Source organism: Budorcas taxicolor, chromosome 22, assembly GCF_023091745.1.
Source record: "Budorcas taxicolor isolate Tak-1 chromosome 22, Takin1.1, whole genome shotgun sequence".
Classification (NCBI taxonomy): domain Eukaryota; kingdom Metazoa; phylum Chordata; class Mammalia; order Artiodactyla; family Bovidae; genus Budorcas; species Budorcas taxicolor.
This window is the reverse complement of record NC_068931.1, coordinates 46986779-47009840: the sequence shown is the minus strand read 5'-3', so window position 1 is coordinate 47009840 and position 23062 is coordinate 46986779. Positions and strand designations below refer to the sequence as shown.

General features: G+C 48.4%; 1 protein-coding gene across 2 annotated transcripts in view; it reads left to right on the top strand.

Moving 5' to 3' along the window:
* Nucleotides 1-23062, top strand: part of ST8SIA5 (ST8 alpha-N-acetyl-neuraminide alpha-2,8-sialyltransferase 5) — a 67327-nt gene that overhangs the window by 31517 nt on the left and 12748 nt on the right. For both annotated transcript variants that reach the window (XM_052660430.1, XM_052660429.1), the window contains 2 exons: nt 11996-12088; nt 21367-21453. In XM_052660430.1, coding sequence (XP_052516390.1) covers nt 11996-12088; nt 21367-21453 — 180 coding nt within the window. The remainder of the gene's footprint in view (nt 1-11995; nt 12089-21366; nt 21454-23062) is intronic.

Sequence of the window (23062 nt, the reverse complement as noted above, 5' to 3'; positions counted from 1 at the left end):
GAAGGTGGGGGTGTGTGTGTGGATAAAAACAGAAGGCAGTGAAGGCAGATGATATACTTTTGCAATAACTGACTGAGAGCCGCCCCTCAGCCCCGCCCCCCACCCCATACCACCACCCCCACTACGGAGTATGGCAATTCTGACAAGGGGAAGATGGCGGAGGGGAAGGGGGGTGAAGGGCTCTTGTCCTCTCAGCTCACTGCTTTCACCTCTCCAGCCTGGCCAGCTTCTTGCAAACCCAGTGACCATCTGGAGGGCAGGGGAGGCATAGTGCCCACCTGCCAAAGTGGGCAGGCAGTGCCCACTGCCTCGGGACACCACAGGGAAAGGTCACCCAATCTTAGGGGCTGAAGGCAGCTGAGGCAGAAGTCCCCCAGGTGCTAACTCTCAGCCTGGTCTGTAGTCACCACTCAAAAGACTCCACTCAGCTTCCGTCAGACAGTTCCTGATCCATGCCCCAGCCCTTGTCCTCCTCCAGGATCCACCTCCCACTCCAGTGCCTCCTGGAAGCTTTTCCTGATGGCCACTTTTACTTCACGTTCTGTAAGATGTGTCTGCGTCGGGGTTGGGGGTGGGGGGGTGAGTGAAAGTGAAAGTCGCTCAGTTGTGCCTGACTCTTTGTGATCCCAATAGTCCATGGAATTCTCTAGGCTAGAATACTGGAGTGGGTCTATCCTTTCCCTTTCCCAGGGGATCTTCCCAACCCGGGAATCAAACCAGGATCTCCTGCATTTGCAGGTGGATTCTTTACCAACTGAGTATCAGGGAAGGAAGCAATTTCTATCACCACACACACAGAGAACTCCCCAGCCAGTGCACATGAGCCCCTCTATGCTTGCTCAGGCCCTCCCCAAATCCCAAGGACGCTCCTGTGCCAGAGAACGGGGCTGGACCACCTGTGCGTGCAGTGTCAGGGCCCTCCGAACCTTCTTACTTCAGACCCAGCCCACAGGCAGCCCCTCCTCCCAGGGTGCACACAACCTTGGATAGGGAAGGACCACTTCTAGAGCAGAGCTGAGGACAGAGTTTCCCTGCGCTGCTGGGCTTCCACCTGGGGTGCTGGGGACTTCCCATGGGGAAAGAAGCACCCGCACAGGAGTAGCAGGCAGGCCCCAGACTGGCAACACAGTCGCCTCTTTGCTCCGCAGAACAGCAGGCCCAGTGAATGTGTGTTTCTTTCTGAAAGAAAGAGCCTTTCTTTCTGGGTCAAGGTCTGCGTTCCAGGCGAGCGTGTATGCCTGGGGTGTGGAATCATCATATTTCAGAGTTGGAAGGAACTTCACTGAATTGAATTTAGCATTTTATTATGCTGTCTTGAATTGTTCCCTAATTGTTTCATGACAGTGTATAATTAGGGAATAAATTGTGTGATGCAGCTGGCGAGGGCTCCGGGAGCCTAGGGTACAAGTTGGAGGTGCTTCTGTGGAGGGGAGGGACTTGGATTGGACGTGGACAGGCAATGATGCCATGGCTGAGCGCTACTAGGGGCTGGCTGTGTGCCAGGCATGGTGCTGGGCGCCTGATGCGTTACCCTCAGACCTTTGAGGGGGGGTGCTGTCATTGCCCCCATTTTACGGATGAGGAACTGAGACCCCACTTGCAGGTGGCGGTGGGTGGTGGAGCTGGAACACACCCCTTGCTCTGTAACTCTGAGTCCCGGCACCTGTCGGCCATGCAGAGGGATTCTACTTTCTGGGCTGTGGATAGACACCCAAGGTTGGGTTAGGTTGGGTCTCCTTGGCTGTCCTTGCCAAGGCATCTCAGCTCCTGGCTGTTAGACTGGACTAAAAATGACCGTATTGATCTAAGTAGGTAACTGACACGCACGTTTTCTCCCGGTGCTGCCATGAACACTATAGGCAAGAAAAGACAATCTTTAGGGTGTCTCATCCCCTCCTCTCCTGTCTCTTTCCCACTTTTGACCTTCTGCGCTCTCCTTCACCCCCAGCCTCTATGCTTTGTGTTCCTTCCGTCTCCTCCTGCGGGTCCTGGATTTCAAAGAGGAACCCTGGGTGGCAAGGTTAGCCCAAGGGAAAGACTTTTCCACGGAGGATTTACAGAGGAGGTGTGGTGACAGCTTTGAGGGGTGGGGTCTGCATGTCTGCATTTGAGTGCAGGCTGGCTTAGCATAAGCCTTTTGGGTCAATTTTTGCTTCTGGGGAAAAGGACATACATAAATAAATAAGAGATTAGGAGAGTAGTCTGAATTTGGGGGTCACCTGCATCAACACGAGTATTGTGAGAGAATCAAATTATCGAGAGAGAGGATGGAGAGTGATCAGCAGTCTTTGGATGGAATTGCCTCCTATTTGGTTCAGTTTAAAATGGAAAAATTCCGCCTGTGGTTCTGATATGCTATCTGGATGTTCTTCTTTGCTTTTTGACTGCCAGATTTTTCTATGAATATCCCTTAAGTTTAGCAGATTATTTGGAATGAAACTACTTTTTTTTTTTTTTTTAAAGATTCCTCATTCTATTAATTTATTTTAAATAATGGGTAAAAAATAAATAACCAGAACTCTTGGGCTCCATCTAAGTAAGATGGCACTGCTTCTCCGTTTCCTCCCACGCACCCAGTGTGGGCTTCTGGCGGCAGGCAGAGGAGGCCGACTGTGAAAGCAGGGCTGTTGGGGCTCCGAGAGGCCTCAGATGGGGTCGTTCTGTGAGCTGTCCTGGCCACCAAGCTTTGTGGCCCTCGGCTGTGTCTGAATTGAGTCTCCTGGTCAAATAACCACCAACATGAGCCTTTCTGTGCCTCAGTTGCCTCCTCCTCTGTGAAACTCCCACTTGGCTCCATCACCAGCGGGGTCCCCTGGGTGGGCTCACAGCTAGGCAGGAGGTTCCCCTTGGGGCTGGCTTTTCACATCAGATGACCCTGGCCCTACCTCTTCCTCACCCCCCAGTCAGCTCCCAGACCCTCTGTCCCTCCCTCCAGCGGCCCGTTTGTCCTCCTCTCCTTCACGGCTCCCACGCTCCCTGCCTCCTGGACCATCGTCAGGAATCTCATACTAGTACCTTAGCAAAGACGGGAGGCCTCAGAAAGGAGTGAGCATGGGAGGAAACGGGGAATGGAAAGGACAGGGGCTCTGGGGTCTGGTTAAGAGGACCAGCATCCATCTGGGAATCAGTTTAGGGGATGCTTAGAAGGGAAGACAGCTAGGCTCTCCAGGTGCCCACTCCATGTAGCCATGCATAGCCCGCAACCCCTTCTTCGATGTCGGTGGAGGCTGTGCTGGGACCGTGGGCAGTGGGGCTCCTGGAGCCTGGAAGAGAGGCCGGTCCTTCACTGCAGGCCTCCCCTCTGGGCCTGCAAACCTTCCCTCCCTCACGCTCAGCTGGGGCTCCTTGATTTATCTTCCGGAACCTCCTAGACACTTCTGTCTGCTCTTCGTCCAGCAGCTCCTTCACACGTCAGGGAATCCCATTCTCTCACCTGAGACCCACTCCTCACACGCTCACTGTCTTAGTCTGTGCCGGCTGCTCTGATGAAATACCACACACCAGGAGGCTCATCAACAACAGGGATTTGCTTTCCGCAGCTCTGGAGGCTGGGAGTCTGAGCCTGTGTGGTCACAAGCACGGTCAGGCGAGGACCCTGTTCCAGGTGGCAGACGCTGTCCTCACATGGTGGAAGGAGCTAAAGAACTCTCTGGGGCCTCTTTTATAAAGGCACAAATCCCATTCAGAGGGCACCGCCTCATGACCTCATTACCCCCGAAGGCCCCATCTCCTGATATCATCACCTTGGGGGTTAGGGTTCCAGCATATGAATTTTGGGGGGACATGCATTCAGCTCAGTGGATGCACCCGCTCCTTCACTTTGAGCCTCCGCAGTCTCTGCCTCCAGCACCCCCTACTTCCAGTCTTGCCTCAACCCACACCAGTGGGGCTCTTGAATGACACAGGGACCTCCCTGGGCTCCTGTTGTCTGGAACACCATCAGTGTCTGGGGACGAAGTGGTGTATGCGAGAGATACACAGTGCTGGATGGGCTTCACCTTCTCCCAGTCAGTGACTGCTGGGGCTCAAAGTATTGCAGCCCCAGTGAACTCCATGGTCCAGATGGAGCTCTGGAGGGGGCTTCAGGCTGGACAGGGGAGCCCTCTCTGGGTCAGGCTTATGGGGAAGGGCTAGGAGGAATGACAGAGACAGACTCTGCACCCTAGAGCCAGGGCATGCTGAAACGAGGCCCCCTCAGCCTGCAAAGCTGGAGCCCAGGCCTGTGTGGGAGGACGGGACCCAGTATTCAGCAGCTGCAGCCACATTTGTGTTTGTCTTCTCACTTAAAGGAGGCCGTCCCTTGCTGATCAGCCAGCCAGCGCTGCCCAGCCCTGCCCCCACCTCCCCAAGGGCACAGAGATGGGGCAGGGTGAATGCAGCCTGGCCAGCGTCGGCTTTGGCTGCCGGAAGCCAAGTGGCATCTGAGCTGAGCTGGGCTCCTGATGTGACCGGCGGTGACTATTTATACCTGTGAGGTGTCCTGCCAGCATCTCCTCCCCTTTGAACTGGGTAGAGATCATCTTTCCAGAATTCAAAGAAGAGATAGTGACTAGCTCACCTTGAGAGGCTCGTGGAGTTAGGGAGGTCGGAGAAACTGCTGCCCTCAGTCTTCTAGCAGCTCATGGCAATGCTTGAGATATTTAGAGAAAGAGCTGTGGCTTAAAAGGGCATTTGTTAGTGATTTCCGATAATAAGAGTCCTAACTCCATTACAGAAAGTGTATAAAAATGTAGAAAAGAGTTTTTTTTTTTTTTAAATCATAGTTCTCTACCTAGAGCAACCTACTATTAAGATCTGGTTAGCATCCTTTCCCATGGGCTCACATATGCACATATAGTTGTTTTTGGAGACCATAGTTTTGTAGCTTGCTTTTTCACTCAGTATCATCGTGCATGCCATTCTCTCATGTCATCACACGCAAACATTTCAGCATCATTTCGACGTCTGCATGATGACCAGCATCCAGAGCAAACAGGGATTCCTGTGGCTTCCTCCAGAATGCCATCCTCAGGCCTCCTCTCAGAAGCAGAATCGAGGGATGACCCAGTGTGCTTCTTACAGTCTTATTTCCTCAAGTCGTTTATCTTTAGAGGCTGAGATGGAACAGCACAGCCTTCTAAAAGCAAAGCCCAGATAGGCTGGAGAAAGAAGCAAGGGCTATATTAGCTCCATTTTTTTTCAGGTGGAAAAATGAGGCTTTAGACCTAGGCCTGGAGTGATTGTAATTACCTGGCTGAGGTACCACATGCAATGTTTTCAGGGCGCCTGGGATTTTTTTTAAATCATCAGGTGTGGTTAGACACACAGATGTGGAAATGACTGTCAGGAAGGAAGAGGTTTTTATACTTTCAGATCCTAAAAAACGGGAAGCATACCATACCATGTAGGGCCACACGGGAAGGCACCAGCGTCAGTCAAGAAGCAGAAGGAGCAAAGGGGAAAAGTGGACAAAAGCCTTTCTTGTGGTTTCTATGTAAGGAACAGATGAGCAGGCACACGGGGTTAAGATTGGCTTGTTTAAATAATTTCAGAGGGCTCTGGGGCAGAGAGCTGCCCCAAGTTGTCTGGTAGCTGGCCTGTGGGTGATTAGGGCAGAGGAATAGGTGGCCCTAAGTGTGAGAGGAGGAGAAAGAGGAGGAGGAGGTGGTGGCAAGTGTGAGCTCTGGATTGCTTGGTTTGCACGTGAAAGGTGTGCTCGCAGGTTTTGTTTGTTTGTTTGTTTGTTTTTTTACCATATCTAGGAATTGATTAGCTCTAGGAGAAGGCAATGGCACTCCACTCCAGTACGCTTGCCTGGAAAATCCCATGGGCGGAGGAATTTGGAAGGCTGCAGTCCATGGGGTCGCTGAGGGTCGGACACGACGGAGCGACTTCACTTTCACTTTTCACTTTCATGCATTGCAGAAGGAAATGGCGACCCACTTCAGTGTTCTTGCCTGGAGAATCCCAGGGACGGCGGAGCTTGGTGTGCTGCTGTCTATGGGGTCACACAGAGTCGGACACGACTGAAGTGACTTAGCAGTAGCAGCAGGAGAGGCAGTCTCTCTGGGGCCAGGAAGGCCCCAGATGTCAAAGCATCAGAAACACAGTTAATCCATGGAGTTTGCAGCAGAGATGCAGTGATCAGGGACATCCCTACATCAAAGAAGAACTCAGCATGGGCTTTACCCTCAGGGTGATGGGGGAGAGGTTTCCCAATAGCAGCAGAAGGAGAATGGCAACCAGTCCAGATGGTGGAGAACTTCTGAGCTATGCATTTCTTTCTCAGCTCTGTCATCAACCAGCTGAGGGACTGTAAGCACGTCTCTGACTCACTGGGCCTCCATTGGCAGATCTCGTCCTTTCATGGCAGGAGAAAGGGGAAGAAGGGGAATAGACATTTTCTGGCCACTTCCTGTGTGCCAGACACTGTACTAATGCTTTCTTTGAGATTCTCATCATTATCTTATCTCAGCCAATTATCTTATCTTGTCACAGGTGTACTTCATTTTTTATGCTGATTTTGCAAATGAGAAAACTAAGGCTCATGGAAATAATGGGCCCCTGGCTAGGGATGGGCAAAGAAGGATGTGAACCCTATTCTGAAACCCTTGCCATCTAATAGCCACTAAACACACCACGTGAGACCATTTGGAATCACTGAACCACCAAGTGATGATATTGGGGATGCAAGAGAAAGGGAGACAGAGTGGAGGCTGGCAGAGGGAAAGTGAGGATGGCTTGTGAAGGTGACGAAGGGGCTGGCTGATCAAAGGGAGGTGCTGATTGGTTTTAACTGCCTTTGAGAGTTTCTCTTGTTTGCTGTGCTTATTCCCTCAGTCATGTCCGACTCTTTGTGACCCATGGACTACAGCCCGCCAGGGTCCTCTGTCCATGGGGAGTCTCCAGGCAGAATACTGGCGTAGGTGCCATGCCTTCCTCCAGGAGATCTTCCCTACCTGGGGATCAAACACAGGTCTCCCGCATTGCAGGCAGATTCTTTACTCTTTGAGCCACCAGGAAAGCCGGTAAACATTCCCTTGTTTATGGATCATTAATTCATAGACTTGTTCTGGCTTGGTTAGTTAAGTGGGAAACACTGAAGAAACTTTGGGGTTGTATCTTAGTGCTGGATGGGACTTCAGATACCACCTCATGCAAATTATTTAGGAGGATAAAAAAGAGGCTCAGAGAGGTGAAGCGGTTTACCCAAAGCCACACGGCTGGTTTAGAGGCATATCCTGGGTGTGTCTGTAAGTGTCCCAACTCCTGAGAACACTAGTATAAGTTTCCTCTTAATTATCTTCTATGTCATTAGAATCTGGAACGTTTCTTAGTAGTTGCCTGAGATCACGGCTTCAGAAGACCCAGTGGATTCCCAAGAGCTCAGTGTCACTGGCTGTGGTTGCAAATGATGATCTTTGTGATAAGACACCAGACCTCACTTACTGTTGTGTGATGGAAAAATGACATAAATTAGAGACAAGCTCATGGACTTTTTTTTAGCCCCAGGCTGACACCTTGTTCTTGGTTGCAGATAACAGAAACCATTTTAGTTAAAGCAGAAAGGGATTGACTAAGGGTAAGGCTAGCACAGAATCACTGGGAAAGCTGAAGAAAAACTCTAGGCCAGCTTCCAAGAATGTCTCTGCAAACTGCATTGTGAAACTGGGCCACTGTGGAAGCCTCTGATAAAATTGTGAAGGTGCCGCCACCACTGCAATTTCCAAGAGCCATGCCACCTCTGCCACATTCTGCCAGGGAAACAATGCCTTGAGCCTTGACATTCTTCTAGACCATGGCTCTGAATCAGTCTCATGCTACTGATTGTGAAAGTGTTAGTTGCTTAGGTGTGTCGGACTCTTTGCAACCCCATGGACTATAGACCTCCAGGCTCCTATGTCCATGGGAAGAATTTTCACAGGCAAGAATACTGGAATGAGTTGCCATTCCCTTCTCCAGGGATCTTCCTGACCCAGGGATTGAATCTTTGAATCAGCTTTGCAGGCTGATTCTGTACCTTCTGAGCCTCCAAGGAAGCTACTGACTGGTTGAACCTAAATTGCCTGGAGGACCCTAGCTATAAAGGAGTCTGGGAAATGTAGTTTTTAGCTTTCTTGTCTCTGTAGTGCAAATATGCAGAGATAACAAAGACAGATTCCACATGTTTCAGATATTCCTCATTTGGAAAGGGAAATAGATATATAAACAGACAATTATAATACAATGCTATCTGCTCTAATTAAGAGAAAATGTATAGAATAACCTGAGAGTTAGCATTAGAAAAGTCTTCCCAGAAGTGGGGGCATTTGAGGTAGGTACTGAAGGATCAATGTGAGTTTGCCAAGTGAGAAAGACAATGAAAAGAGCTGTAAAACATAAAACAGAAAAAGGAGAGTGATATTTTAGGATCTTCAGTGCCTCAGTTCAGTTCAGTTGCTCAGTTGTGTTCGACTCTTTGCAACCCCATGGACTGCAGCATGCCAGGCCTCCCTGTCCATCACCAACTCCCAGAGTTTACTCAAACTCATGTTCATTGAGTCGGTGATGCCATCCAACCATCTCATCCTCTATCATCTCCTTCTCCTCCTGCCTTCAATCTTTCCCAGAATCAGAGTCTTTTCCAATGAGTCAACTCTTCGCATCAGGTGGCCAAAGTATTGGAGTTTCAACTTCAACATCAATCCTTCCAATGAATATTCAGGACTGATTTCCTTTAGGATGGACTGTTTGGGTCTCCTTGCAGTCCAAGGGACTCTCAAGAGTTTTCTCCAACACCACAGTTCAAAAGCATCAATTCTTCAGCGCTCAGCTTTGTTTATAGTCCAACTCTCACACCCATACATGACTACTGGAAAAACCATAGCTTTGACTAGATGGACCTTTGTTGGCAAGGTAATGTCTCTGCTTTTTAATATACTGTCTGGTTGGTCATAACTTTCCTTCCAAGGAGGAAGCATCCTTTAATTTCATGGCTGCAGTCACCATCTGTAGTGATTTTGGAGCCCCCCAAAATAAAGTCTGTTTCTGTTTCCACTGTTTCCCCATCTATTTGCCATGAAGTGATGGGACCAGATGCCATGATCTTCGTTTTCAGAATGTTGAGTTTTAAGTCAATTTTTTTACTCTCCTCTTTCACTTTCATCAGGAGGCTCTTTAGTTCTTCTTTGCTTTCTGCCATAAGTGTGGTGTCATCTGTGTTTCTGAGGTTATTGATATTTCTCCCGGCAATCTTGATTCCAGCTTGTGCTTCTTCCAGCCCAGTGTTTCTCATGATGTACTCTGCATATAAATTAAATAAACAGGGTGACAATATACAGCCTTGACGTACTCCTTTCCCGATTTGGAACCAGTCTGTTGTTCCATGTCCCGTTCTAACTGTTGCTTCCTTACCTGCATATGGATTTCTCAAGAGGCAGATCAGGTGGTCTGGTATTCCCATCTCTTTCAGAATTTTCCACAGTTTATTGTGATCCACACAGTCAAAGGCTTTGGCATAGTCAATAAAGAAGAAGCAGCTGTTTTTCTGGAACTCTCTTGCTTTTTTGATGATCCAATGGATGCTGGCAATTTGATCTCTGGTTCCTCTGCCTTTTCTAAATCCAGCTTGAACATTTGGAAGTTCACGGTTCACGTACTGTTGAAGCCTGGCTTGGAGAATTTTGAGCATTACTTTACGAAATCTGCTTAAATTCTTTTATAACATGAAAAGTAGGAGATGATTTATTTTGTGTAGATAGGAGTCAATTTGTTGTGTAAAATATTTTTTAATATTCTAAAATATATTTAAAATGTCTTAAATGTATGATTATAATATTTAAAATTAAACTATAGTAAAATAATAAAGAACAAATATTTACAAATATAATAGTTTTAAAGTATTAAATATGAAATTATATTTTAAATTATTTAAAATGCAAGTTGTTTAAAAAGAAGCCAATTAATTGGATAAATGTCTCAGTATTTCTAAAGCACCACAGACATAAGTTTGTCTGTGTAAGTTAGTGAGAATATTTGTGAAACAGCTGCTGCCATGTTTTGGGAAGGTCTGGGGAAATGCGCAAGGACTGACTTTATTTTAAATCCTTGGCTGTGGCCTGCAGAGCCCAGATGCCGTCCTGGGGCTCCACCCCGACCTCTGGCTCTCCAGGGCTAGCTGTAGAGAGGCCTCTGCCCCAAGTTTAGAGGCTAAGCCTGCAGGCTTCTTGACTCGGGGCTGTCCTGGGATCCCACCCTCCCAGCTTCATCAGCCCCAGTGTCTTCTGACGACCTCTAGAAAGAGAGGCCGTGAGGAGAGGGTACACCTGGCCTCTGCCCTGGAGGCCCCTCTGCCTTCGTGGCCGAGTCTGGCAGGGAACTACCGTGTTTTATCTTGGTGGTCACCCTCCCCTGCCCCTCTCTGCCCCACCAGTCAGTGGATGTTCCCTGGGCTGGTGTGAACTAGCAGGTATGGCTGTAGGAGGTCAGAGGGCCCTTTCCAGGGGTCACCAACTGTCCTTATAAAGTGGGCAGACAAGAGCATCTTGACTGAATGCGCTGCTTCTGACCCAGCTTTGCCACCTGCCACCCACATGGCTCTGGGCAAGTGCATAAACCCCCAGAGCCTGCTGTGGATGCTTGTGATGACCACTTATCTGGTGGGCTAGTGATACAGATTAGAAGAGGATATTATGTTTAATGAATTACATCAAGTAAAGACTAATACTATTTGGTGTCACTTATATGTGGAATCTAAAAAGTAATACAGGGCTTCCTAGGTGGCTCAGTGGTAAAGAATCTGCCCACCGATGCAGGAGACCCAAGAGACATGGGTTGGATCCCTGGATCGGGAAGATCCCCTGGAAGAGGAGATGGCAACCCATTCCAGTATTTTTGCCTGAAAAATCCCATGGACAGAGGAGCCTGGCAGGCTACAGTTCACGGGGTCACCAAGAACTCGACATGACTTAGTGACTAAACAATGACAAAAAGTAATACAAGTGATTGTGCATTCAAAATAGAAATAGAATCACAGGCATACCACACCAACTTCTGGTTATCAGAGGGGAGAGGGGAGGTGGCAGAGATAAATTAGGAATATGGGATTAGCAGATAGGAATGACTGGATACAAAATGGATAAGAAATAAGGAGATACTGTATAACACAAGGAATTGCACCCATTATCTTGTAGTCGCCATGCTGTATACTTCAAACTAACACAATACTGTAAGTCAACTCTACTTCAATTAAAAAGGAAAAAAAGTGAATACCTCCATGTAGAGTCCGGGGCCTTGGCCCGTGACAAGGGCTCAGTGGTGCTGGTTGAAGTTGGTATTGTTATTCTGCGTGAAGCTGCAGAAGGGACTGTGTTGGCTCAGGCTCCTCTTCACTGACAGCATGGCCTGGAGCACCATCTGTTCAGCCTCAGTTTTCTCAGCTGCCAAATGGGGAGAAAGGATCTCACCTAGTCACAACGCGAGCATGAACGTCAATGAGCTGATGAAAGCGGAAATTCTTTTCACAGTGGGAAAGCAGCTTGTGCTTTCTCGGCTATGCTGTGGCTGTCATTGCTGGACACTTGCCCAGGAGGAGGAGAAAGGGGCAGGAGAGGAAAGGCCCAGCTGAAGGCCTGTAGCCTCTCTGACTGACTCCAGGGCCGCCTCTGTCGATGACTGGTCCTAGGAGGAATGCGAATGAGGATGTATCCAGAGCATCCTCTTTCTCCTTCAAAGTCACCATGTGGAACCAAGCCCGCTTCAAAATGTCGTGATGTACTGAAACGGGTTCATGGCCTAAATGCTTATACTCCCAGGGTAGTAGGGGTGCCAAGAGTAATCAGCCAACCAGTGATTAAACCAGTGGGCCTGGAGGCAGACCCCCATCAGGTCATTTGCTGGGGAGGGCTGGTTTGCTCTATGCTATTACTTTGACGGGACACCACCCCTCTGCCCTCTATTCCTGCCTGAGAACCCCAACAGGTTCCCGGGAGTCTGCCCACTTCTCTGTGTAGTAACCTCTGTCCCTGTTGGTTCCCAGGTACTTTGAATTTTACGAGGGCCCTTTTGAGTATAACTCCACAAGATGCCTGGAGCTGAGGCACGAGATCTTGGAAGTGAAGGTGCTCTCCATGTGAGTGTGGCTGGGTGGGTGGTGGGTGCTGGCCGGTGCATGGAGGGTGGGCAGGGCAGGGGCTTGGGTGGGGGCATGGCCCAAGGAAATAGGACACTTGGTGGCTCATGACAGAGCAAGAATTAGGTCTGCTTCCCCAGGGCCTCTGGCATTTGGAGAGCCCCGGAGGGCTGGATGTAGGGATGACTGTGTTTTATGAAAAATGTCAAGTTCGCAAGGTCACCTCTGGTGACTGTGTTCCAGTCCCTGGCTCAATTACCAGCCTCCACAGTTATCATCACGGAGCTCTCTTGTATAGAAATTGAAGAGGACACAGGAGTGTCTGTCCTGAAATTCAGTACTTTGTGGCTTAAGCATTGACCTCTTGCTATTGTCTTTTAAAAATTTTATATTTATTTATTTTTAAAATTATTATTTAAAGCATACAGCTTTCAAGTGGTACAGTTCAGTTCACTCACTCAGTCGTGTCCGACTCTTTGCGACCCCATGAACCACAGCACGCCAGGCCTCCCTGTCCATCGCCAACTCCTGGAGTCCACCCAAACCCATGTCCATTGAGTGGATGATGCCATCCAACCATCTCATCCTGTCGTCCCCTTCTCCTCCTGCCCTCAATCTTTCCCAGCATCAGGGTCTTTTCCAATGAGTCAGCTCTTTGCATCAGGTGGCCAAAGTATTGGAGTTTCAGCTTCAACATCAGTCCTTCCAATGAACACCCAGGACTGATCTCCTTTAGGATGGACTGGGTGGATCTCCTTGAAGTCCAAGGAACTCTCAAGAGTCTTCTCCAACATCACAGTTCAAAAGCATCTATTCTTCGGCACTCAGCTTTCTTTATAGTCCAACTCTCACATCCATACACGACTACTGGAAAAACCATAGCCTTGACTAGATGGACCTTTGTTGGCAAAGTAATGTCTCTGCTTTTTAATATGCTGTCTAGGTTGGTCATAACTTTCCTTCCAAGGAGTAAGCATCTTTTCATTTCATGGCTGCAATCACCATCTGCCGTGATTTTGGAGCCCAGAAAAATAAAGTCTGACACTGTTTCCACTGTTTCCCCATCTATTTGCCATGAAGTGATGGGACCAGTTGCCATGATCTTCGTTTTCTGAATGTTGAGCTTTAAGCCAACTTTTTCACTCTCTTCTTTCACTTTCATCAAAAGACTCTTTAGTTCTTCTTCACTTTCTGCCATAAGGGTACAAAAGGGCATAAAGTGAGAAGCCCCCTTTCCACAGACCTCCCCTCCCTCAGTCTTCTCCTCAGAGGCCACCCATGTATCTTCGTGCATCCTTCCAGAAAGTCCGCATAAACCAGCACCCAGATAGCAAGAGAACCGTGCCAGCCCCTCCCCACCCCAGTGCATTGCTCTTTTACAAGCTGTGCGAGGGAAGACACATTACATACTGGGCACTCACTCACAGGACTGCCAGGAGTTGAGAAGAGTCTGTGCCCTGTTAATCATGACAGGATGCATGTTGACTTGAAAACCATTACTGTTGACCCTTGAACAAAGCGGGTTTGCACTGCATGGATTCTCTTATACGCAGATGTTTGGCGAGAGTTCTGCAGTGCTACTCGAGGTTGGTTGAATCTGTGGATGCAGAGGAACTATGGATCTAGAGGGCTGCCCACAAGCCCTGTGCTGTTCAAGGGGCAACTGTACACTCAGATGTGGAAGAAATCGGAGCCAGGCAGTGCTGGGCACTAATGTGGACTCAAGGAACCCTGACAGGATCCTGGCACCACTATCAGGCCCACGGCAGGAGCCGCTGCTCCTTTAGCCATTTGACATGATCACGTGATCATGTGGGTCATTGAAAGAGCATGGGCCTTGGGGTCAGGCAGACTTGGGGTCTAAAGCCGACTTGGGCCTTAGCAGCTCTGCATGTTTATACAAATCACTCAACCTCTCTGAGTCTTTCCTTTCCTATAAAAATGGAGCCACTATTAACCTACTTTTAGGTTGCAGTAAAGACTAGCTGAACTAACATATGTGAAAGTATTGTGTTGGCCAAAGAGTTCATTCAGGTTTTTCCATATGCCGTCACAGATACATAGCCCACGAGTGCATGTCACAGCAGCACACACAATAGGTGCTCAATAAATGTGAATGTTCCCCCCCAACTCCTTTCCTTCCTGGAATCAGCAGCAGCAGCAGCTTTGCTGACATTTACAGACCCCATCAGCTTAGTTGTACAGGGAAGTTCTGGGGATAAGGCCAGGTGTCCAGCTGGGATCAGCGGTATCGTTCACGGTCCCTGTTCTGACCAGGGGTTGGGGTTAAGGCCAGGTATCCAGCTGGGATCAGCAGCGTTGTTCATAGTCCCTGTTCTGACTGAGGGTCTGGGGTTAAGGCCAGGTGTCACCTGGGATCAGCTTCATTGTTCATGGCCCCTGTTCTAATCAAGGGTCTGGGGTTAAGGCCAGGTATCCAGCTGGGATCAGTGATATTGTTCATGGTCCCTGTTCTGACTGAGGGTCTGGGGTTAAGGCCAGGTATCCAGCTGGGATCAGCAGCATTGTTCACGATCCCTGTTCTGACCTGGGTCTGAAGCTTCCAGAGGAAGCCGAGGAGGTGCACCCTCTCTATCCATCCCACCCAGCCCTGAGCGGACCACACCATGGAGGGGGCAAGGAGTTAACTGGGCCAAGAGGATTCCAGATGAGGGGGATGGTGCCTGCAGAGGCCTGGGCCAGGAAGGGCCTGCTGTGTCCCAGGCTCTGAGACCGGCCTGAGGGGATACCAGAACTGGGTTGCTGGAGGGCAGGCAGGGCTGGAGCTTGTGAGTCCTGCAGTTTTGCCCAGGATCTAGATTTTATCTCTGTCTGAGGGCCATGGGGCCCTTGGGAGGGTGGGAGGAGTAGGCTGCGGTTGGCGTTGGATATGCTCCGCCGAGGAGCTGTGACTTGGTGACCAAGGTGGCTGCCTGGCCCCCTGTTGGGAGCCAGAGGTGTAAGCAGAGAGCCGGATCTTTTCTCAGAACTCCAAGATCTTAGGCCCTTAAATGTCTCAGCCTAGAAAGCTGGGGCACTGAGAGCATAACCAAGAGTTCACAAAGGGCGAATAATTAATTCTTAAAATTATAAGATGCAGACAGTTTCTTCATGGCTGCCTCAGCATCCAGACAGGAAGCCTGAGAGACCCTGTGAATGGGCCATCCTTCTGTTACAGCCCACACCTCTACCCCACATATTTCCGGTGTGTTTGCATGAGTCCTTGTATTGGTTTGCTGAGGCTGCCACCACACAGTACCCCCGACCAGGGGGCTTAGACCACAGAACTTTGCTTCCTCATGGCTCTGGAGGCTGAAGGTCTGAGATCAAGGTGCCGGCAGATTAGTTTCTCCTGAGGCCTCTCTCCTTGGCTGATACGTGGCCATCTTCTTTCTTTTGCAGGGTCTTCCCTCTGTACCCATGTCCTAATTTCCTCTTATTGTAAGGACATCACTCGTAATGGCGTAGGGTCCACCCTGGTGATGTCATTTTAGCTTAACCACCTCTTTAAAGACCTTATCTCCAAATGGAGTCACATTCTGAGATCTTGGGGTTTGGGGATTCAGCATAGGAATTTAAAAGAAGCTATAACACAGTCCATAATAGTCCTATCAGAGGGATCATGTTAGAAGTTCCCTGGGCCCTTAAGGGGATTCCCTCACATCTCAGTCTGTAAAGAATCTGCCTGCAATGCAAGAGACCCGGGTTTGATCCCTGGGTTGGGAAGATGCCTTGGAGAAGGAAATGGCAACCCACTCCACTATTCTCACCTGGAGAATCCCATGGACAGAAGAGGCTGGCAGGCTACAGTCCGTGGGGTTGTGAGAGTCGGCCACGAGTTAGCGACTAAACCACCATCACCACCGGGCCCTTTGTTTCAAGCCTAAATCTCAAACACTGTGGGGTGTGATAGAACCTCATCCCGCCCCGCACCGTCTGTGCCCACCCTCTGTCCCTTGTCAGGACCTCGTGTTAGTGGTTATGGGGCCTCTGTGTGTCTGGCTCTAGGTGTCTCTGCCTTTGGGGTACCCTCTCTGGTCTCCTGAACTGAGTGGCCATCCCAGCTGGTAACCTCTGGGCCTTGTCCCTCCTGTCTCTTTCATGTCAGTTGCCCTCCGTGTGGTCCCCTGGCCCTGGAGTCTGGGCCCTTGTGGTGGGGGAAACAGGCTGCTTTTCAGGGAGCAACAAGCCCAGTGACTCCTTTCCTGAGTCCTCAAGCTGAGGTCAGTGGGCTCCCCCAGAGCTGAATCTTAGTGGTTCTGATGCCACCTGGGCACCTGTGGGCTTCACTGTGGTCCAGCCCAGAGGCAAGAGCAGTGCTCACAGTGGAGACCATGAGTCATCAGGAAAAGGTTAAATCTTCATCTGCTAATGGAAGGCTCTGGACGGATGTGCCCAGAGGCCCTTCTGGTACATGCATGTCAGCTGGCATTCCATCTGAGGAGACAGGGCAGTGTGTGTGATTCATCTGGGAATGATTCTGATACAAAATTGCTCCAGTCAATGGTAAAAATCAGTCAACTGAAAACCTCCCACATGGTAACGCCCTCATTCCCTGACAATGTCAGATACAATGAGGAATGACTCTATGATGATTTGTTGCAAAATCACATTGTCCCTGATACTTGTAAAATTTATTTTTGTTTTATTTTAGCCATTCTAGGGCCTCTTTAGTTTTAAACCAATTGCTGCCTGTGCTTACACACAGATAGCACCATGCATGCCTGGGACCTCACCCTGGGTCTCTCCTGCCACCCTTTCCCCATCTTTCTGGCCTGGGGAACCCAGGCAGAGCCTCACAGAGACCAGGAGAGAGGCTGGGAGCAGCGCCGGCAGCCCTCTGGGCTGGGACGTTCCTTTGCGCCCATGCTTCTCTGAGTTGTTGCCTGGCCCTGCCCAGGCTCTGGACGTGTCTGTTAGACGAATGAGTCGGTGGATGAGACCTAGGTGGGGGCAGAGGAGGCCACGGAGGAAAAGGGGAAGAAAGAAGGAGGAGGACGAGCAGATGGTCATCATCTCGCACACGGCTGGGAAAATCAAGTAGCTACCAAAGTTTATAGTAATAAAAAGTGATGGTTTCTGCCCACACCCTCTCCCCCAGCCCTGCTCCTTACGACTCTTGGCTGTTTCTTCCGGGAGTCACCTCGTCCCTCTCAGTCCTCTGCATGCCACAGTCGCCACGTTTAGTGTCCGCTGATGTCCTGCTCTGCTGGGTGAGGATTCCACTTCCTTACCCAGCCCAAACGCTCCCTCCACCCCACTTTTCCCAGTTGAGGGGTCCTGCTATTTTTAGTTCTTCTATCTATGGATTGCCTAGATAACCTATTTCTTGTTCTATCAAATACTGGCAGTATCTGTTGGTTCTGTCCTTTCTTAAGAGGAGGGTATCTGGCTTTAGTCATACATGAATTTACCTTGAGAATGTCAAGGCTGATGACATTTACATTCTATTTGTAACTATAGCAAGCCTTTCTTGGGTTTTCTCTATGGGCTGACTCTAAAATTTGAAGATCAGAAAATAATGGTTCCTATTGCCTTTCTTGTAGATTCCCACCCCTCCTCGTTTTTGTATTTTTTTTTCCTGGAGCTTCTAGTCATCTTTTTCCTTTTGAACACTTTGTCTCTCTCATGCCCTACTTTTCCCCCCTGCCTCTCCATCAACCAGGCATTCCCCCAAGGGTTTCCCTTCATCCTCTTTATCCATCCTGGACAGGCTGCTCTCTGGGTGGGTCACACACAGTTGTCACTTCCCTTCTCTGCTCCGTAGATTGGATTCACCCATAGCTCCTTCTTTCTTGGTTTTACGCCTTCATTTGCTGCTGCCCATGCTCAGGTAAATTCCCCCAAACTGGTGGGTAATGGTTGAGTCCTTCTGTGTACGAATGATGTAATTCTCTTATTTGTTGATTTGGCGGCGTTGGTATTTTAGGTGAAGATTATTTATCCCCAGAATGCTGATGACCTTACCTTCTCCATCATCTCCTAGGGCCCAGGACTGTGTGAGCATATGGTGCTAGTTTTTCCTTTGGGTGTGACCTATTTTTTTTCTGTCTAAGTCTTTACAGGTCATGACGGTTCTGGAATATCAGAACCTGGACCTCAGGATACACACTCATGGAGACCTGTTACTCCAGAGCTCACTCCAAACTCTTGAACTTTCTCTTGGGTTTCTTTATATTTCCTCCTCCAGTTTTCTTCCCCTCTTCTTTCTGGTACCTCTAAGAGTTGTATACCTCTGGATTGCTCCTTGAATAGCTTTTCATTTCATCTTTTCTCTCTTTGCCTTTTACTTCTACGTTCTGAGAAAATTCCTTGAGTTCACCTTCCAACCTTTTCTAATGACCTTTTTTTTCCCCAAGAACTCTGTTTTTTAGATTGTTCTCAGGACAATCTAGTCTTTTTTATTCCTCTTCTGGAAAATAGTCATGTCTTGGGAAAAAGGGGTTAAATGCCTGGGATCAACCTTTCATCTTTAAGGTAAAGGTGATCTGCATTTGTAAAGCAATTTATAAAATATTTTATACATATTATCTCATTTGATTTTTCTGACAAAGATCTCATTTGATTTTTGAGATCCGCAGGGCAGAGGTTATTATATCAGTATTACACATAAAGCAGCTGAGTCTCAGAGAGATTAAATGACTTATCTGAGGTCATATTGCCCATTGGGAATGAAACCAGGATTCCAGGCTGGGTGTCCAGGCCCAGGTCTTGGTCTAGTGTGTGACAAGGCCTTTGGAGGTACAGAGAATGGGGTCTGGACACTGGTAAGAGTTGAACGTGGGACCCCAGCCTGCAGTGTTGCCAGGGTTGTGTTTCCAGGAGGTGGTTGAGGCCTTGGCCAAGCAGGATGCTCTGCTGGGGACCTGTGAGTGACAGGGAGCAAGGGAGGGCGGCAGTGTGAGTGAGGGTGCCACTGTGTAATGGCCCCTCTCCTTCGATGTCACCCGAGCTCAAGAGGCAAGAGCTGCTGTGGGAGGTTTGGGAAAGCTGGAAGGAAGACGTCCGGATGCTAAAGCTGCAGGGCAGGTTCCTGCCCAGGGCCTCTGCACTCACTTTTCTCTCTGTTTGGAATACTTCCTTTCCTAGATATTTGTGTGGCTCACTCCTGCACAACTGTAGGCACTAAGTTTTACAGCAAATCTCTAGAACTTATTCATCTTACATAATTAAAACTCTGTAACAAATCTTCATTACTCCTTCCCGGAGCCCCTGATATCTATCATTCTGCTCGTTTCTATAAGAGTGACTGTTTTAGTTACCTTGTGCAAGCAGAATCATGCAGTATTTGTCCTTCAGCAACTAGCTTTTTCACTGAGGATAATGTCCTCCAGATTCATCCACGTTGTCACATATGGCAAGATTTTCTTCTTTTTTAAGGCTTCATAATATTTCATATTATGTATAGAATGCCTTTTCTTTATCCACTCATTTATCAGTGACCATTTGGATTGTTTCCATGTCTGTCCTGGTTATTCTGAATGATGCTGCAATGCACATAGGGGTGTAAGCATTTCTTTAAAATTCTGATTTCAGTTCTTTTGGATATATACCCAGAAGTGGGATTGCTGACTATATTGTATTTCTATTATTAATTTTTTGAGGAATCTCCATACTCTTTGGCCTAGTAGCCATACCATTTTACATTCCCACCAACAGTATTATAGGTCACTTTTCCTTATACGCTTGCCAATACTTGTCATCTTTTTTTTTTTAATAATAGCCATTCTAATAAGTATGATGTGATATTGTACTGTGGTTTTGCTGTCCATTTCCATGATGATTATTGGTATTGACCATTAGTAAGTCTTCTTTGTAGAAATGTCTTTTCAAGTCCTTTGCCCAATTGAAAATTGGGTTCTTTGGTTTTTTGCTATTGCTTTGTAGGGGTTCCTATGTATTTTGGATATTAACCCCTTATCAGATATGTGGTTTGCAAATATTTCCTCCTGTTCAGTAGACTGTCTTTTTACTCTGTTGATTCTTTCCTTTCCTGTGCAGAGCTTTCCAGTCTGATGGAGTCCCACTTGTCTATTTTCGCTTTTGCTGTTTGTGCTTTTGGTGTGGTATCCCACGTATCTGCTTCCCGTGTGTAAGGTCTGTGCAGGCAGGGAGTTGCTTTGTGCACCGCAGTATCTCTAGATCCTGCCATATTGGGGAATTCGATAACATTTATAGATTTTATTTGAACTCAGATTTATTGATTCATTCATTAATTTATTGATGTACTCAACAAATATTTACTGCTCATCTCCTATGAGCCTTAGCACTGGAGACACAGTCAGGCATGATGCCCTGGCCTGGTATTTACTATTTAGCGGGAATGGTCAGGCAGAAGTAATGACAAGTTATAGGTTTCCCACAAAGGGGAGTGCAGGGGGCTGTGAGTGAGCATCAGCATGATAGCTCAGTTTAACAGAAGGTTGTCCAGACAGAAGTTTTCTCCTCTCTTCCTTTCTGTCACTGGAAATTGTGATCTGCCCTTGGGAAAAGAGAAAGAGAGGGGCACTGTGTCCTTGCAATCAGCCCTACTGTGTGCTGAGCGCAGTGTGGGGTTATCTACAGACCTTAAGAAAGTGGTCTCACACCCTCTACAGACAGATATTCTTGGGAGAACAGTGTAGACCTGTGTAGCAGGCATTTGAGGAAGGATGTTTTGAAATGTACCCAGATTGTTTTGATCACATGTAGTAAGACACATGGACACACAAGACTATCGTGAAGGAGCATGTTCTTTGCTCACAGATCCCTAGAGACAGGAGGCATGGCATGCCACTCAGGGATGCATGGGGAAGCACCAGGACTGGTCAGGAGGCAGGAGGGGTGAGGGGAATGCATGGGTGAGACCCTTTATTGTGGTTTTCTTGGGAAGGAATGGACAAGGTGGGATAAAAAGGTTTAGGATTGGCTAGTTTGCATGATTTCAGTGAGCTCAGTGCGTAGGGCCTGCCCCTGGTTGTCTGATCCCTAGCACTGGGCTGATGAGGGCAGGGGGCTAGTGGCTCCATTCATAAAGGAGGTGGTTGAGGGTGTGGACTCTGGATTGGTTGGTGTGTGCATGGAAGGCAGGCTTGCTGGAGGGTGCTTTTCTATCTCTAGGAGTTCACTAGGCTCCAGATGCCAGAGAATCAAGGGTTTTGCAAATTAGAAAATGGAGTGAATACAAAGGACTAGCCCAGGACTTGGCATAAGGGGGGACAGGAAGGGAGCGTGTTCGGGGATGGTGACACTGTGTCCAGCCTGGCCCTTTCATGCACTCTCTGTCCTCTACTCCTAAGGGTGAAGCAGTCGGAGCTGTTCGACAGGTGGAAGAGCCTCCAGATGTGCAAATGGGCCATGAACATCTCTGAAGCCAACCAGTTCAAGTATCTATGACTCGTCTGTCCTCCCCAGCCCTTCCGCGTTTGTGGTTCTCCTGGCCACCTCTTCAGATCTCCCTCGTCCTGCCAGGCCAGCCCCCAGGGGGCATCTTCCCTGTAGCTGGCCCTAATTGGGCTTTGAAAACTGGGAGGGGGGCGGGGTGGGTTCTGACTCAGCACACAGGCTGAGGCTGGCACCTTGTGGGGCACTGTCCCCCATGTTCCTGCCCTTAGTCCTGGCATCACTGATGCCTGGTCGGTGCTGTCGTCTCCAGTACAGCCCCTGACCACGAGGTGAGATGCGCGAGGTCTCCCGCTGGCCTGTGCTCCTTACGAGTCTTCCATGGCTTTGCCCCGCTTCCCACCCTGCCCCTGGGGCAGCTGCTCCAACTCAGCAGCGCTCTCCCTCTCAGAGCACTTGGGCTCCTACTGCCTAGACCAGCCACTGGAGCAGGGCTATACTTTACTCTTGAGCTTCTCTCTAACTGAAATTGACAGATTGCAAGCTCCCAGGAGGCAAGAGCTGTATCTTAGTGTTCTGCTGTCTTTGAGAGCTAAGAAGCTACTAGATGTCCAGTCTCTGTGGTTAGTGGTGAGCTGTAGGGTCTGCTCTACTTTAAAATTCTGGGGGCTTCTGGTATGCTTTTCTTCAATTTAAGTCTGAATTTGGCAATAAGGAGTTCATGATCTGAGCCACAGTCAGCTCCTGGTCTTGTTTTTGTTGGCTGTATAGAGCTTCTCCATCTTTGGCTGCAAAGAATATAATCAATCTGATTTCGGTGTTGACCATCTGGTGATGTCCATGTGTAGAGTCTTCTCTTGTGTTGTTGGAAGAGGGTGTTTGCTATGACCAGTGCATTTTCTTGGCAAAACTCTATTAGCCTTTGCCCTGCTTCATTCCGCATTCCAAGGCCAAATTTGCCTGTCACTCCAGGTGTTTCTTGACTTCCTACTTTTGCATTCCGGTCCCCTATAATGAAAAGGACATCTTTTTTGGGTGTTAGTTCTAAAAGATCTTGTAGGTCTTCATAAAACCGTTCAACTTCAGTTTCTTCAGCATTACTGGTTGGGGCATAGACTTGGATAACTGTGATATTGAACGGTTTGCCTTGGAGACAAACAGAGATCATTCTGTCGTTTTTGAGATTGCATCCAAGTACTGCATTTCGGACTCTTTTGTTGACCATGATGGCTACTCCATTTCTTCTGAGGGATTCCTGCCTGCAGTAGTAGATATAATGGTCATCTGAGTTAAAGTCACCCATTCCAGTCCATTTTAGTTCACTGATTCCTAGAATGTCGACGTTCACCCTTGCCATCTCTTGTTTGACCACTTGCAATTTGCCTTGATTCATGGACCTCACATTCCAGGTTCCTAGGCAATATTGCTCTTTACAGCATCGGATCTTGCTTCTATCATCAGTTATCTGAATGCAGAGTTCCAAAGAATAGCAAGAAGAGATAAGAAAGCCTTCTTCGGCAATCAATGCAAAGAAATAGAGGAAAACAACAGAATGCGAAAGACTAGGGATCTCTTCAAGAAAATTAGAGATACCAAGGGAACATTTCATGCAAAGATGGGCTCGATAAAGGACAGAAATGGTCTGGACCTAAC